Source organism: Mytilus trossulus, chromosome 2 (genome assembly GCF_036588685.1).
Source record: "Mytilus trossulus isolate FHL-02 chromosome 2, PNRI_Mtr1.1.1.hap1, whole genome shotgun sequence".
Classification (NCBI taxonomy): Eukaryota; Metazoa; Mollusca; class Bivalvia; order Mytilida; family Mytilidae; genus Mytilus; species Mytilus trossulus.
The window spans coordinates 52082651-52096983 of record NC_086374.1 but is presented as its reverse complement, the minus strand read 5'-3'; the positions used below and the strand labels follow the sequence as shown (position 1 = coordinate 52096983).

General features: G+C 33.5%; 1 protein-coding gene across 1 annotated transcript; it reads left to right on the top strand.

Moving 5' to 3' along the window:
* Positions 1-6838: 6838 nt before the first annotated feature.
* Positions 6839-12096, top strand: LOC134705218 (uncharacterized). Its single transcript, XM_063563981.1, has 2 exons — positions 6839-7005; positions 11302-12096. The coding sequence occupies exons 1-2, from the start codon at positions 6867-6869 to the stop codon at positions 11997-11999; spliced, it is 837 nt and encodes a 278-aa protein (XP_063420051.1). The 5' UTR covers positions 6839-6866; the 3' UTR covers positions 12000-12096.
* Positions 12097-14333: the final 2237 nt, after the last annotated feature.

Sequence of the window (14333 nt, the reverse complement as noted above, 5' to 3'; positions counted from 1 at the left end):
AATAAGCCGTTAGATCTCATATGTAGTATAAGATCGTATAACGTAATCAGAGATCAATATTTTAATTAGATTGTGTTACAGCTTACTTTTAATACTTCTTAACTCTTCATATGGTATGACCGTTCATTAAAAAGACGCTATCATATAGGTAATTTCATTAGTATATTATGTTAACACATGGCAAGAGTAAAATAGCTTTGTTCTTACTGTGGTATAATCTGGATAATGCACAGCAAAGGTGTGCATTAACTACCTCAGTTATACTGCACAGTTCAAATTTATTTTTACCTTTAAGGGCGGTTCCTTGATTTGAAAGGGGCGTTATTCTATCAAATTAAAAAAAAAAGTATATCACCGAGTGTAGCGAGACTAAAGAAAATATTGACGATTTTAAGCTAAAACATGATACTTTGTCCAATCCAAGGGTTAACGACCTGTTCGCCCCCACCCCCGAATCCGCTATCTGACTTGCAATTACGACAAAATTTAATCTTCGTACAAACATCGCAGTTTCTAAATATGGAAAAAAGGTTTTTTTATCTAAGCTGGGACATAAACTATTTTATTATATTTTGTGTACAACGTGAATCTAAATCAGTGTTTTAAAGTTAGAAAGACATTTAAACAATTTTTGGTAATTTCTGCCAAAAAAGAAATGTATCAAAGAATATTCGAATAAAAGAAATCTGATTTCGAGTAGGTTCAGACTCAATGGAATTTATAACGACTTTTTGAATATCTATTCATATGAAGGCACTATTTTTGGATCGAATTTAATGAGGACCATATTTAAGTTTGTTTGAAAACAGGATGATTAGCTGGAGATCAATCAGACTTTATTTAGATGGATGTGTCTTAAAAATTAATACAATAGATAAAACGAAATGGGGGGGTGTGCGAGGAGTAAAATGTTTTGAAAGAGAAATATGGAACCCCATGACTGCCTTATGTTAATGATCAGCATTATATTCAGTGCTATCAACATTATATGCAGTGCTCACACCATTATATGCAGTGCTCACACCATTATATGCAGTGCTCACAACATTGTATAAAGTGCTCACAACATTATATTAAGTGCTCGCACCATTATATGCAGTGATCACATCATTATATGCAGAGCTCACAACATTATATGCAGTGCTCACAACATTATATTAAGTGCTCACAACATTATATTAAGTGCTCATTACATTATATTAAGTGCTCACAACATTATATGCTGTGCTTACAACATTATATGCAGTGCTCACACCATTACATGCAGTGCTCACAACATTATATTAAGTGCTCACAACATTATATTAAGTGCTCACAACATTATATGCAGTGGTCCAAACATTATATGCAGTGGTCACAACATGATATGAAGTGGTCAAAACATTAAACTAAGTGCTCACAACATTATATGAAGTGCTCACAACATTATACGTTTTTTGTTGTATGATGAGATTGATGTATGATGAGATCATTCGGTAAACTTCGTTTTTTAGCGGAAATTACCGAATCCATAATTGGTAAAAACGGTAAATAAATGCCCAGCAAACAAATTTAAAAAGTTATTTAAGTCCATGTTATCATAAGGCAGTATACAATATTTAAAACTGATTGAAATAAGTAAATTAAGAAGTATGATTAATTGAACACAAATTTATTCCACACCAGGGCATTTTAAACTTATTTTGAGGATCAGTTTCACCATATTCACAACTTAATATGTATATTTATTTAAGTGTTTATTAAATTGCTTCGCCGAACGCAGTTGGATACGACCACAGAGGTCCAACCCTGAACCATTCGGACATAAAAGGACACACTATTCACGCTTGATTCAGGTTTGAATTTGGAATGTAATTAAATATTTGACACATAACAGGTTTCTGACACAGAATAATTGTAGTCAAAGAACTTAAAATTGGTTATATAATTTGAATTTATACTTATTTTTTTTGCTTTTGCACTACGCTGTTGCGAATTGCCCCACCCCCTCCAAAATTAAAAAAAAAACCCTCCTTTTTTGTTGTTTTGTGCAATATACCGTGATGCTGTTGCATACTGACCCCAAACTTAAGAAAATAAAAATGTATTCTTTTTTATGTGTTGTTGCTATCATATGGACCTAAACACAAATGTGAATCTTTTGTCGAGGTCCATTGATATCGAAGAAGTGCGATCTAAAAGATATTATTCTTCTATGACTTGTAGTTGATTATATTTTGTATCATAATGTACCTTAACCAGAATTAATTTAGGTCAAGTAGTTATCAAAGGTACCAGGATTATAATTTAGAACGCCAGATGCTCGTTTCGTCTACATAAGACTCATCCCTGACGCTAAAATCAAAATACAGTGAAACCTGTTTAAACCGAATCTCATCGGGACTCCAAATTTGGTTTGGTTTTGACTGATGTTCGGTTTTATCGGGTTCAAAACGCATGCAATTTGATATGACGGTGCTGAAGAACACGTTTGGTTTATACAGGTCTTCGGTTTATGCAGGGTTCGGTTTAGCCAGGTTTCACTGTATTTATAAATCCAAACAAGTACAAAGTTGAAGAGCATTGAAAATGACTATTTTTTCACGAACAATCGTTACTATCCAATAAAAGTAAATCATTCTTTTTTACTCACAGTTTGTTTCAATATTTACCTAAATGCAAAACTTAGATGCATGGTTTTTTTTATTAGTTGTTAGTGGCTTTGAACTAGCTGTCAGTAACTGCGAGTACTCTCAGATTAGTACTTGTGGTGTCTTTTTGCTGTTGGGATATACAAGTACTCGCCAACGTCCACTCTATTTTCTTGTTAGATGTATTCATATTTGCACCCATCTGATGAGTTAAGCCTTTTACAACTGTTTGCATAGTTCGTTCTTATGTTGTTCTGTTACGCCACTGTCCCAGGTTAGAGGGAGGGTTGGTATCCCGCTAACATGTTAAAACCCGCCTCATTCTGTATATATGCAGCTGTCCCTAGTCAGGAGGAGCCTTTATTTCAGTGGTTGTCGTTTGTTAATGTGTTATATACATGTTAGTTTTTCGATCGTTTGTTTGTACATAAATTAGGAATATTTTACGTTTATCATTTCGGGGCCTTCCATAGCTGACTATGCGGTATGGGCTTTGCTCATTGTTGAAGGCCGTACTGTGGCCGTTTAGTTGTTAATTTCTGTGATGTCATTTTGTCCCTTGTAGAAAGTTGTTTCATTGGCAAGCACACCACTTTTTTATATGTATTAATCGTGCAAACTGACGAACAAACGTAGTAAAAGTTTTATTCATCCCCACAAACTCAGTTTTCATAAGAGATGCTAACTTTGAATTAAAATGTTAAACTTGGTCTTGAAATGGTAATTTTTCTTATGAAAGTTTATAATTTTATATAAGACTGCTGATCATATTTAGAAGACAAACTACTTGGCGTGCTAAAAAGCTTGTAAAAAAAATGGAATAATTGATGTAAAGTTATGTTAAACACCTACAATGAAATGCTTTAAACTGCATTTTCCATATCTGTTAATTACTTATTCATGTAAAAATGCCAAATTCTGAATATCGATGCCAAAAATGACTCTATCATGACATATATAAGCTAGCGGCTGCGTAATATGGCACTTATGTGTTATCGAAAGCTGACTGTTTTATTTGAAAGGTAATTAAGCTTTTTAAAACTGAGTACGGACTATAAAGTGGCACCTTGCTAAAGTTCTTCAGTAGGAAATGAACTCGAGGAATATATCATACAAATTTTCCTTCGATATTTCATTAAATAAACTTTTTATTTTTTAACTTACATTTCGCCATTCGTATTTTTTACGACGGACAGAACTACTTCAATCATTAACCTCTTAGTTTCATCTTTTTCTTACTTATTTCAATCAGTTTTAAATATTGTATTATACTTCTTTATGATAACATGACTTTAATAACTTTTTAAATTTGTTTGCTGGGCATTACCGTATATTACCAATTATGGATTCGGTAATTTCCGCTAAAAACGAAGTTTACCGAATGATCTCATCATACATAAATCTCATCATACATCAATCTCATCATACAACAAAAAACGTATAATGTTGTGAGCACTTCATATAATGTTGTGAGCACTTCATATAATGTTTTGACCACTTCATATAATGTTGTGACCACTGCATATAATGTTTGGACCACTGCGTATAATGTTGTGAGCACTTAATATAATGTTTTGAGCACTTAATATAATGTTGTGAGCACTTAATATAATGTTGTGAGCACTTAATATAATGTTGTGATCACTGCATATAATGATGTGAGCACTGCATATAATGGTGTGAGCACTGCATATAATGCTGATCATTAACATAAGGCAGTCATGGCGTTCCATAGAGAAACGTATTTTCTGTTTATTTAACATTTTAAATTTAGGTAATATAACATCTTCATCGGTTCTTTTTTTTCTCTTAGCAAAAAAAAAATTAATCATTGACAGAAAATATTTAAAAGCAATTAATCTAATTTAAACTCAATAACCCTTGCAGTTATGTTTTTTTTATAGTTACACCGATTTGAAAGTACACAATTAGTCAAAGTCTTAATCGTCATCAATTAAATAAAAATTGGGAATAAATTTAACGGAAACGATAAAAAAAAATATACCATTAAATCGCAATTATAGAATGAGTCTAAATTAAAATATAAAAAAAAATGTTAATTCAAAACTTACCAAAGTCGTATTTTCCCCTTTCTTTACCATACAAGAAACTTTCCTTGAATCCGTGGATTGCGGAATAACGTCAACATTTCTAAAACGTTCACGTAAATTGATTGCGTCATGTGTTAAAACAGTTATTGGCCAATCAAATCGGTATATGTAATTTAATCATCACAGCATGAGATGACCCAATAACCCGAACTCCTACGTCGTTCGGGTTATTGGGTCATCTCGTGCTGTGCAGATTAAATAACATATACCGATTTGCTTGGTCAATAACTATAACATAAAAAGATTAGCTAAATACAAAATTAGAAGTTTCACAAAGTTTATTTTACTTACTTGTCAAACTATAATAAACACATTTTATACCGATGGTCATTACCGATGACCATTGCCGATTTGCTTTTACGGGTGCATGGCAAGATGTCAACTTAAATAATTAAATTTCAAAAATGTCTAAATGAACTGTTACACAAGAAGTTACTGGAAAGTAACATAGTTTATTTTAAATGTGAATATGGTGTATTGCAGTCATTTTGCGATATTTGAGATCTAGTAAGAGCTTCATAAAAATACCATAAAGATCAGAATGGCCAAAGACCTCGGTATCCCTGCTGCAAAAAGGCTAGCTTTTCACTCGCAAACAAAAGGTGTCACTGAAAAGGATCGTGCACTATCCAATAAAATTGAGAATGGAAATGGGGAATGTGTCAAAGAGACAACAACCCGACCAAATAAAAAACAACAACAGAAGGTCACCAACAGGTCTACAATGAAGCGAGAAATTCCCGCACCCGGAGGCGTCCTTCAGCTGGCCCCTAAACAAATATATACTAGTCCAGTGATAATGAACGCCATACTAATTTCTCAATTGTACACAAGAAACTAAAATTAAAATAATACAAGACTAACAAAGGCCAGAGGCTCCTGACTTGGGACAGGCGCAAAAATGCGGCGGGGTTAAACATGTTTGTGAGATCTCAACCCTCCCCCTATACCTCTAATCAATGTAGAAAAGTAAACGCATAACAACACGCACATTAAAATTCAGTTCAAGAGAAGTCAGAGACTCGCAAATGCAAAAAAAGCCATGATATGATACCGTGTGGTTGTAAATGTCACCCGACCCTACATGCAAAAATGTAACTAGCGATGAAAACTAACTATGACATCAATATTTAATTTTTACGTAATTTTTGAATTATGAAATTAACAAACTGTCATGCAACCATCATTGGTTTTTTAGATAAAGTTTTTGTATTATTAAATCGTATATAATGTAATTTGAAAAAAATACCTAAATGGTCTAAATACTCATATGGTCCGGCCCGTTAATAACCAAACAAGTATTATACTCATATGGTCCGGCCCGTTAATAACCAAACAAGTATAATACTCATATGGTCCGACCATACGCGTATGGTCGGACCATATGAGTATACGCATATGGTCATGACCATACGCGTTAGGTCCAAATACTCATATGGTCCGGAACATGTATACGGCATATGCAATTGTTGGAGTACAATTATCATATTTCATTTCTGTATATAACTTACTCAAGCAAATAAGGATTGTTTATAAACAGATGTATGCCACATCTCTATGTATAATATAACTTATTTTTTTCAATAAGGTATGATTAAATCAAAGACAAAGACAAAATTTTAATATAACAGAATTATTGATAATTATGTGAACACATGAACTAGTACCTTGCTTATGTATCTATAGATCCAAACATGAATTGTTGCATTCAACAATTAAACCATTATTATATCTTGGAAAAAATAGTTCTCTCTAGTAATTCGACTAGGTGAAGAAAATTACGTTTCTGTATCTTTACATTTCGACACAGTAAGTATCAAACCATCCATTTCTATCAGTCATGTTGTCTGTTCTGTTTACGGGAACCATGCAATTAAAAATGCGCAGCATTCAAAGCCCGTTCTATCAGATTCCTGAACGATTCATACATCAAAAGATCTGGCACCACGTCTCCCTTATTCATAATAAGAGTCTGATATTCAGACTAAAGTTCTTCTATATAGCTCTGCTCGTCGCTTGGAATAACATCTACACTTTCTGTATTATTATAGAGAAAAAAAAACCTAGTGCTCTAATTTAATAATTAATTTTACAGTTGTGTCAGACTTACCCGCATGAAATATCTATGAAAATAAGATGCACAACACTTACCCTTCCTGATGCAGCTCTTACTTACTACTTATATCTACCACCAGAACGATGTAACAAAATTGATATTAACAGAATTCGGATCGGAGAGAGAGTTATGGTTATTGGTTTTGAAGGTACTGCGAATTTACTTTATTCTTCTTGAATATGGAATTATTTGTTTCTTTTTTCAGTACATAGTTTTTATTCTTTATAAAATATTGCTATCGGCGTTGAAATATTACTAATGTTATACAGTGTATTGAGAAAAAATAACATAAAAGTATATAAAAATAGAAAGATTTGGTATGATTGCCAGTTAGACAAATATCCACATGAGTTCAAATAAAATGGATAAAAGCAGTTAAAGGTAATAATTTGTTTTTAAACAATGAGAAAAATTCACACCATATAGTCGTCCTTAAATAGCTCCGACATGAAAATTACGAAACTTAATGTCCACTAAACATTATGCAGAAACTCAAAGTATAATAAAAACACAAGTTTTAGCTTTCTAAAAAGCTACGGACTGCTTCGCTCTATCATAATTTAAAGTAATATGTGTACATGTGGTTGTTAATTAGTTTTTGAAATATGTGTTTTTATATATTGATGAATAGAAAAATGATGTTCTTTAAGAGTGTCTGTATGCGTTAAATACCCATGCTTTTAAAAAATCTAAATTTCTTGTTGAAAATTAAAACAATAATAAAAAGACACGACTCTGTGGGTGTGCCTAGATTGTCAGAAGTTATAAACTACTGATAATGCATTTTTGTAAACATTGCTTAGCAAAGCAAATCGTGCAAATTGCAGAGTAACATAGCAAATAAAAAACATATTAATAATTAATATTTCAATACCGAATTCATCTGTGAAATGTATGCATAATAAAACGTACATGAATTAATGACAGTTGATCGGAACTGAAATACACAGTGTCAATTTTCCGGCATTTAATGTCTTATCCTGGCCGAAAAATGTCTGTAATTTTTAATCTCATTTAAGCCAATAGCTCTTGCAGCTAGGCCGCATCCAATCAGAATCTATACGTTAAAAGTAATTTATTCAAGATGGCATGTATATCGATTGAAACTAATAGCTAAGCACCATGATGCGAAGCAACAAAGTTAACATTAACCCGAATAATCCAGTCGTTATATTACGATCACTACGATCACTCCTCGAGAAATGTCGTGAATAGAAATGCTGAATTATTTGACTTGCACAAACTTCAGGTAAAGAACTGGATTATGAAGTGAAATGCGTTTGTACAGTACAATATAAGCTACTGTATAACGAGTACTAGTATTGCATGTTCATTTTTTTCTGTTCTGAAAGTAATCTGAAAGCAAACTGAAATGTCTGAAAGTTAGACAGTTAGTTCCTGCCAGCCTGTTCATCTGGAGAAGCAAACAATGCAATGTCAATGAGAGGAGGGTACAACAAAAAACAAAACAAATAATTAACCAAAAAAAATGACACAGTCATAACTAAAAAGTGGAAAAGATAACATTAAGCATGTTCCAGTCTGACTAAATCCCGCCGGCACCACTATCCACTCAATTGCGTTTAATTAGCCGTATTTGGAAAGTTTGGGTACTCAATGCTCTTCAATGTTGTACTTGGTTTTAGAATTATTTTGATCTGAGCGTCACTGATGAGTCTTATGTAGACGAAACGCGCGTCTGGCGTATTAAATTATAATCCTGGTACCTTTGATAACTTTTCACCACATGGTCGATGCCACTGCTGGTGAAAGTTTCTTCCCCGAGGGTATCACCAGCCCAGTAGTCAGCACTCCTGTGTTGACATGAATATCAATTAAATGGTAATTTTCATAAATTTCCTCTTACAAAACTCTGAATTTTTCGAAAAACCAAGGATTTTCTTATCCCAGGCAAAGATTACCTCAGCCGTATTTGGCACAACTTTTAGAAAGTTTGGGTTCTCAATGCTCTTCAATTTTTTTCTTGTTTGGCTTTACAACTATTTTGATCTGAACATCACTGATGAGTCTTATGTAGACGAAACGCGCATCTGTCGTATTAAATTATATTCCTGGTATTTGGTACAACTTTTAGAAAGTTTAGGTCCTCAATGCTCTTCAACTTTGTACTTGTTTGGCTTTACGAATATTTTGATCTGAGCGTCACTGATGTGTCTTGTGTAGACGAAACGCGCGGCTGGCGTATTAAATTATAATCCTGGTACCATTGATAACTATTTCACCACTTGGTCGATGTCAGTGCTGGTGGACGTTTCGTCCCCGATGGTATCACTAGCCCAGTAGCCAGCACTTCAGCGTTGACATGAATATCAATTATATGATCATTTTTATAAATTTCATGTTAAAAACTCAGAATTTTTCGAAAAACGAAGGACTTTCTTAACCCAGGAATAGATTACCTAAGCCGTATTTGGCACATTTTTTTGAAAATTAGGGTCCTCAATGCTCTTCAACTTTTAACAACTATTTTGATCTGAGAGTCACTGATTAGTGTTATGTAGACGAAACGCGCGTCTGGCGTATTTAATTATAATCCTGGTACCTTTGATAACTATTAAGCATGTTCTTAACAATTAACATGTGCTTTTGAAAGATTACACATACAAATCGATTTTGTTGAAATATGCAACTAATTGATACGAGCGGATTCCCCTGGTGAGCGATATTTCGAATGTTTTTTATATGATTTTCATTTCATCCTTGCAACATTTTCTGTCGGATGCAATGTTGATTGAAGTTATATATATATGTAGCAATTTTACCTGACCATATCGGGAAAAAGGTATTTAGTCGGATCTTAACACGTACGTGTGATTTGTTTAAACCGGTTTTCGATAAAAATATACGAAGAAATGTCAAAATGTTAAGGACTTAATTAAATCCGTATTTCGGTAAGATTGTGCAAGCATACGATTTTTATTGCGTCTTACACTTTGAGAAGCGAATAATCTCTAACTTCTTTATTCAAATATTCTGTAAAAACGTTAATTTTGAGCTATGAAAGTCAAGTGGCTAGAGAATTTTTCCTGAGGAAGTTTTAAAAAAGTGCAAAAAAATATTTTACAGTGGGTTAGCTTTCATTAGTCTTCACTATCTATATATTAACAACTTTTGGTTATATTTATAATTCAGAATCATCATTGAAGGTGGAGCGCGATTGCGCAGTTAATTAATTATATGGATGTGCCATTTGTATGATGAGTGACATTCCGTGGTATTATGTGCCAATTCGAAAAAGTTATACGAGAATTGGCTCCCCTTAACAGGTTCATTTTTTTTTATAATTATGTTTAGGTTTCTGATATAATTTTGAATAATTACAAAATGAATCAATGCAATATATTTCAGTTTTTGTTATTGATGTATCAAAACAATTGATGTACGAATATAATTTCATAAATTTGAAACGTTTAAAATTTTTACATACCCATATAAAGAACTTTTTATCATTTTTGAAATAGACTATGAATAAATATTGCGTGAAATTACTTCCCTTCATGATAGATTGATTGGGATATGAGCCTGAGTTATCTATTTGTGATCACAGAGAGGGACTAGCAAGCAAATATTGATTGCAGCTAATTCATTGTTAAAATTTTGTTCCACTATAAACGAATGTTATTTTAAACAAATATAAGGACTTAGTTAGCTAAATCTACAAATTTTATTGCAATAGATTAATATGCTAATATATGCTTAATTCATTACTTAAGCATGTGAAACTAATAAAGGACCAACCCCCAAAGAATGATTGTGGTATAGAAATATTGCACGCACTTTTTTTGTCTTCACCCTTTTCTGACAGTAAAATATTGCTTAAGTGGGAAGTCTGGTTATGTGTGCGAGGAATGTATAAACACGCAACATCCTTCAGTCGGAATAGGGACTTAAATTTAATACATCAACATGTATGACATATATTCGCTGGACGGTAACCAAAAACCGAGGAGTCGGTAAATGTCAATTTCCGACCTGTACTGCCTACTGGTATTACATCTTGCTTACTTTGTTAATTTTCTTTTGACAAATGATTTCACGGAAATTAACCTAAAAAGTGTTTTTTTTTTCCAATTTATTGAATATGTGTCCATAAATGTCCATAAACCAACATATTCAAAAAAAGAGGGACGGAAGATACCAAAGGGATAGTCAAACTCATAAATCTAAAACAAACTGACAACGCCATGGCTAAAAATGAAAAAGACAAAAAGAAAAACAATAGTACACATGACACAACATAAAAAACTAAAGAATAAATAACACGAACCCCTCCAAAAACTAGGGGTGATCTCAGGTGCTCCGGAAGGGTAAGCGTGTGTAAATGTGTAACCAAATAAGATAGGCCTGGATACTTAGTGTGAGTCGGTACTATGCACCGATGACAGACGAGAGAGTCTATTTCATAATTTTGTTTATCTTCCAGAAGAACTTGATAGTTTTAACATATACGAGAAGAAGGAAAAAATGAAATTTAAACAGATCGTCCACTTTCTCAGTGGAACAAGTTCAAGGTGCCTTATACTCAAAGCTTTCGATACTTTATTTGAGGATTTGATTGGTTCTTGGATATGGAAAGTTGCAAAACAATACTGTATAGACTTATGGCCAGACATAGTTTCAAAAATTGACAAATTGATGGAATCGAAAATGGACACCGATTACATGGTAATATTTTCCCTAAGCTTTATTGATTTGGAGAAAATTTGTGCAGAAAATACAAACATGTCACTTAAACAAATTTTAGAAACATCAGAATTTGCAACAAAAATTAATTATGGGCAAATGAAATTGAGGGTAGAATCAGTTCTAATAAAGTCCTTATTTGACAAGTGCCTCTCAAAGATCATTCGTGAAATACAACATGTTCTCGTCAAATCGGACGACAAGGAAGTCACTACTTTGATACTAGCTGGAAATATTGCAAGATCTGGTCTTTTGATACATGCAATACAAAAAGCATTTCCAAGCAAACAAATTGCTGTATCGGATGAAGCAAACGAGGTAGCATTAAAAGGAGCTGTGCTGTTTGGACAACTACCTATAGTTGTATCATCCATTTTTAGTGGAGCACAAGTAATGGTTGCCCCCAAAAAAGGACTTACCACTAAAGTGTTATTATAGATTATAAATTGTATATAAAATGTTTGTTTGATATTATGTAGACAATATTAACCTTGTTCTTGAGTAGATTGTGTATGTTTTGGCACTTTATTTGACAAATAACCATTGCTTTTATCTTGTCGTTAACTTATAACAATAAAATGTTTTTTTGTTTTTTTATTTAAATTGACTGTTTTCTAGCAACATGGAGAGTATTGTATGGTGTGAGGAGTTTCACCGACCCAAAAATACAAGGCGTTAATGGGTTCCTATATGAGGCATTACTTATCCACTTAGGACGTCACTGGATGTTCATACCGGTTATTGGGTAATCCCGATGACGCAGCTATGATGTAACGTTGTCTTTTCTTATATAAAGGTCTTGTTTTAGTCATAAACAACAACCAAAAATATAAAAGATAATCAAAATTACCTAAAAAATAAAGATATATAAAAGAAATTCACTTATTCTCTGCATAAAGTTGATCCATTATGAGATAGAGTCGTGATATGTGATAATAATACAGGAAGTCAAGCTTGTAGCTAAAATATGGATGTATTTTACCATTAAGAATCGAACAAGGACTATTTTTTGATTTTTGAAAATAATAACTGTGGCGCATTTAAAATTCAACTTCACAACAACTATATATTTGTATATAGAATAGTGATGAGCACAGTTAGAGGCGGATTTAGAGGGGGCACAGGGGGGGGGGGGGGCGGCTCCCCCTTTTTCGTGAAAAAAAATTGGTTGATTATATAAAGAATCACTGAAGCATGACCGGAGCAGACCCCTCTTAGGCAGTCAGTGGGACCCCACTTATGGAAATTTCTGGATCCGCCACTGGCACTGCAGGAGTAATCGTTCGTACCGCATCTGGAACACCAACGATACGGATCAATGAAAACCAATTTACCTCAAAGTAACCAGAAACGAACAGTATGAAATCGAATTCTTCTTAAGGGCCGATAATTTCAAATTATATCGCATGAAAGATGACCAGCTGTTAATGACTATGCTTTCGCAAGAAAAAAGGAGATTGAATAAACATACAGAAAGGGTGACGATGTTTGGTTTTAACCTATTTCGTGACGTCTATGCTCGATCACATAATCTTCAAAGACATGATAAATAAACATACCAAGCAACAGCAGCAGCAGAAGCAACCACAACAGCAGCAGTGTCATATCCCTTCTCTGGAAAAAGTCCTTCAAAGCAACAGCAGCAGTGCCCTCTTTTCAAAACATTTATACGATATTTCTTCAGTAGAACCTTCAGCAGCAGTATCCCCAAGACGAATTCGATTTGATACAGTTTGCCTTTGGTTACTTTGAGGTAAATTAGTTTTCCATATAAGATGTACGCGACACTTCGTTTGAAATCTCTGTCGGCTGAAGAATCGACAAGAACATTCCCCTTGCATACGTGTGGACCACTAAGTCTGAGCAAAGGAGACCAGTCTCGTTGCTACTTGCAATTTCGGAACGACCGATAAGTCATGCATGCACATGTTCATTCTTCGTCCAATATATAGCGTTTGAATTGTTGAAGTCTAAATTTTCTAACTGTATCATTTTAAAAAAGCAAAAGAGAATCATCGTTTGATACGATAAGGAACAATTCATCTATCGTTTAGCTGTACAAGTTTTGTTCGTCTTGCATTATTACATTTTTTTAAATTTTAACATGTTAAATGTTTTCAATTTGATGAATTTATTTTTAGATAGGGAACCATACCCTTATATAAAATAAACGTATACATAATGCCTGACTATGTTTCCATTACTTACACATACACATCACGTCAATTTAAGGGTTTATACTATTCCATCATAAGGATGTGGTCACCTTTAAAGCGTAGATTATGTGTATGACTCGTACATGGTGTGGCCATTAGAAGGGTGAGGACGACGTTACATTTTGGGTGCGTCATGGGGATGACCCAATAAGTAGAGACGTCACTCGTGGGTGGGGTATTCCTTATATAGGAACACCTTTACGCCTTATTTTTCAGGGTGCGTACAACTCTACACACTTGACTACTATGGAGTTTCTAAATTACTTTTAAAGTAACACTGTGATCATGGAATGTGTTCAAATTGTCCAGTGTAAAGTTGTCGGATAGTTTCATCGTATTCGCTGTGTCTGCTGAAGAAGTTTTACAGCATAAATTGGCTTATTTCAAGTGATGCATTATCAACTAGTTCAAATTTTCACATTCGGTCAAATTTCAAGATAGAACATTTCCTTGACCGATTGTATATTGATTTGGTGATATCTGTTGGTAAGATATGATGGTATTACTATTCCTTTATTGTATAATTCATTATCACTTGATTTAATTATTTATCATT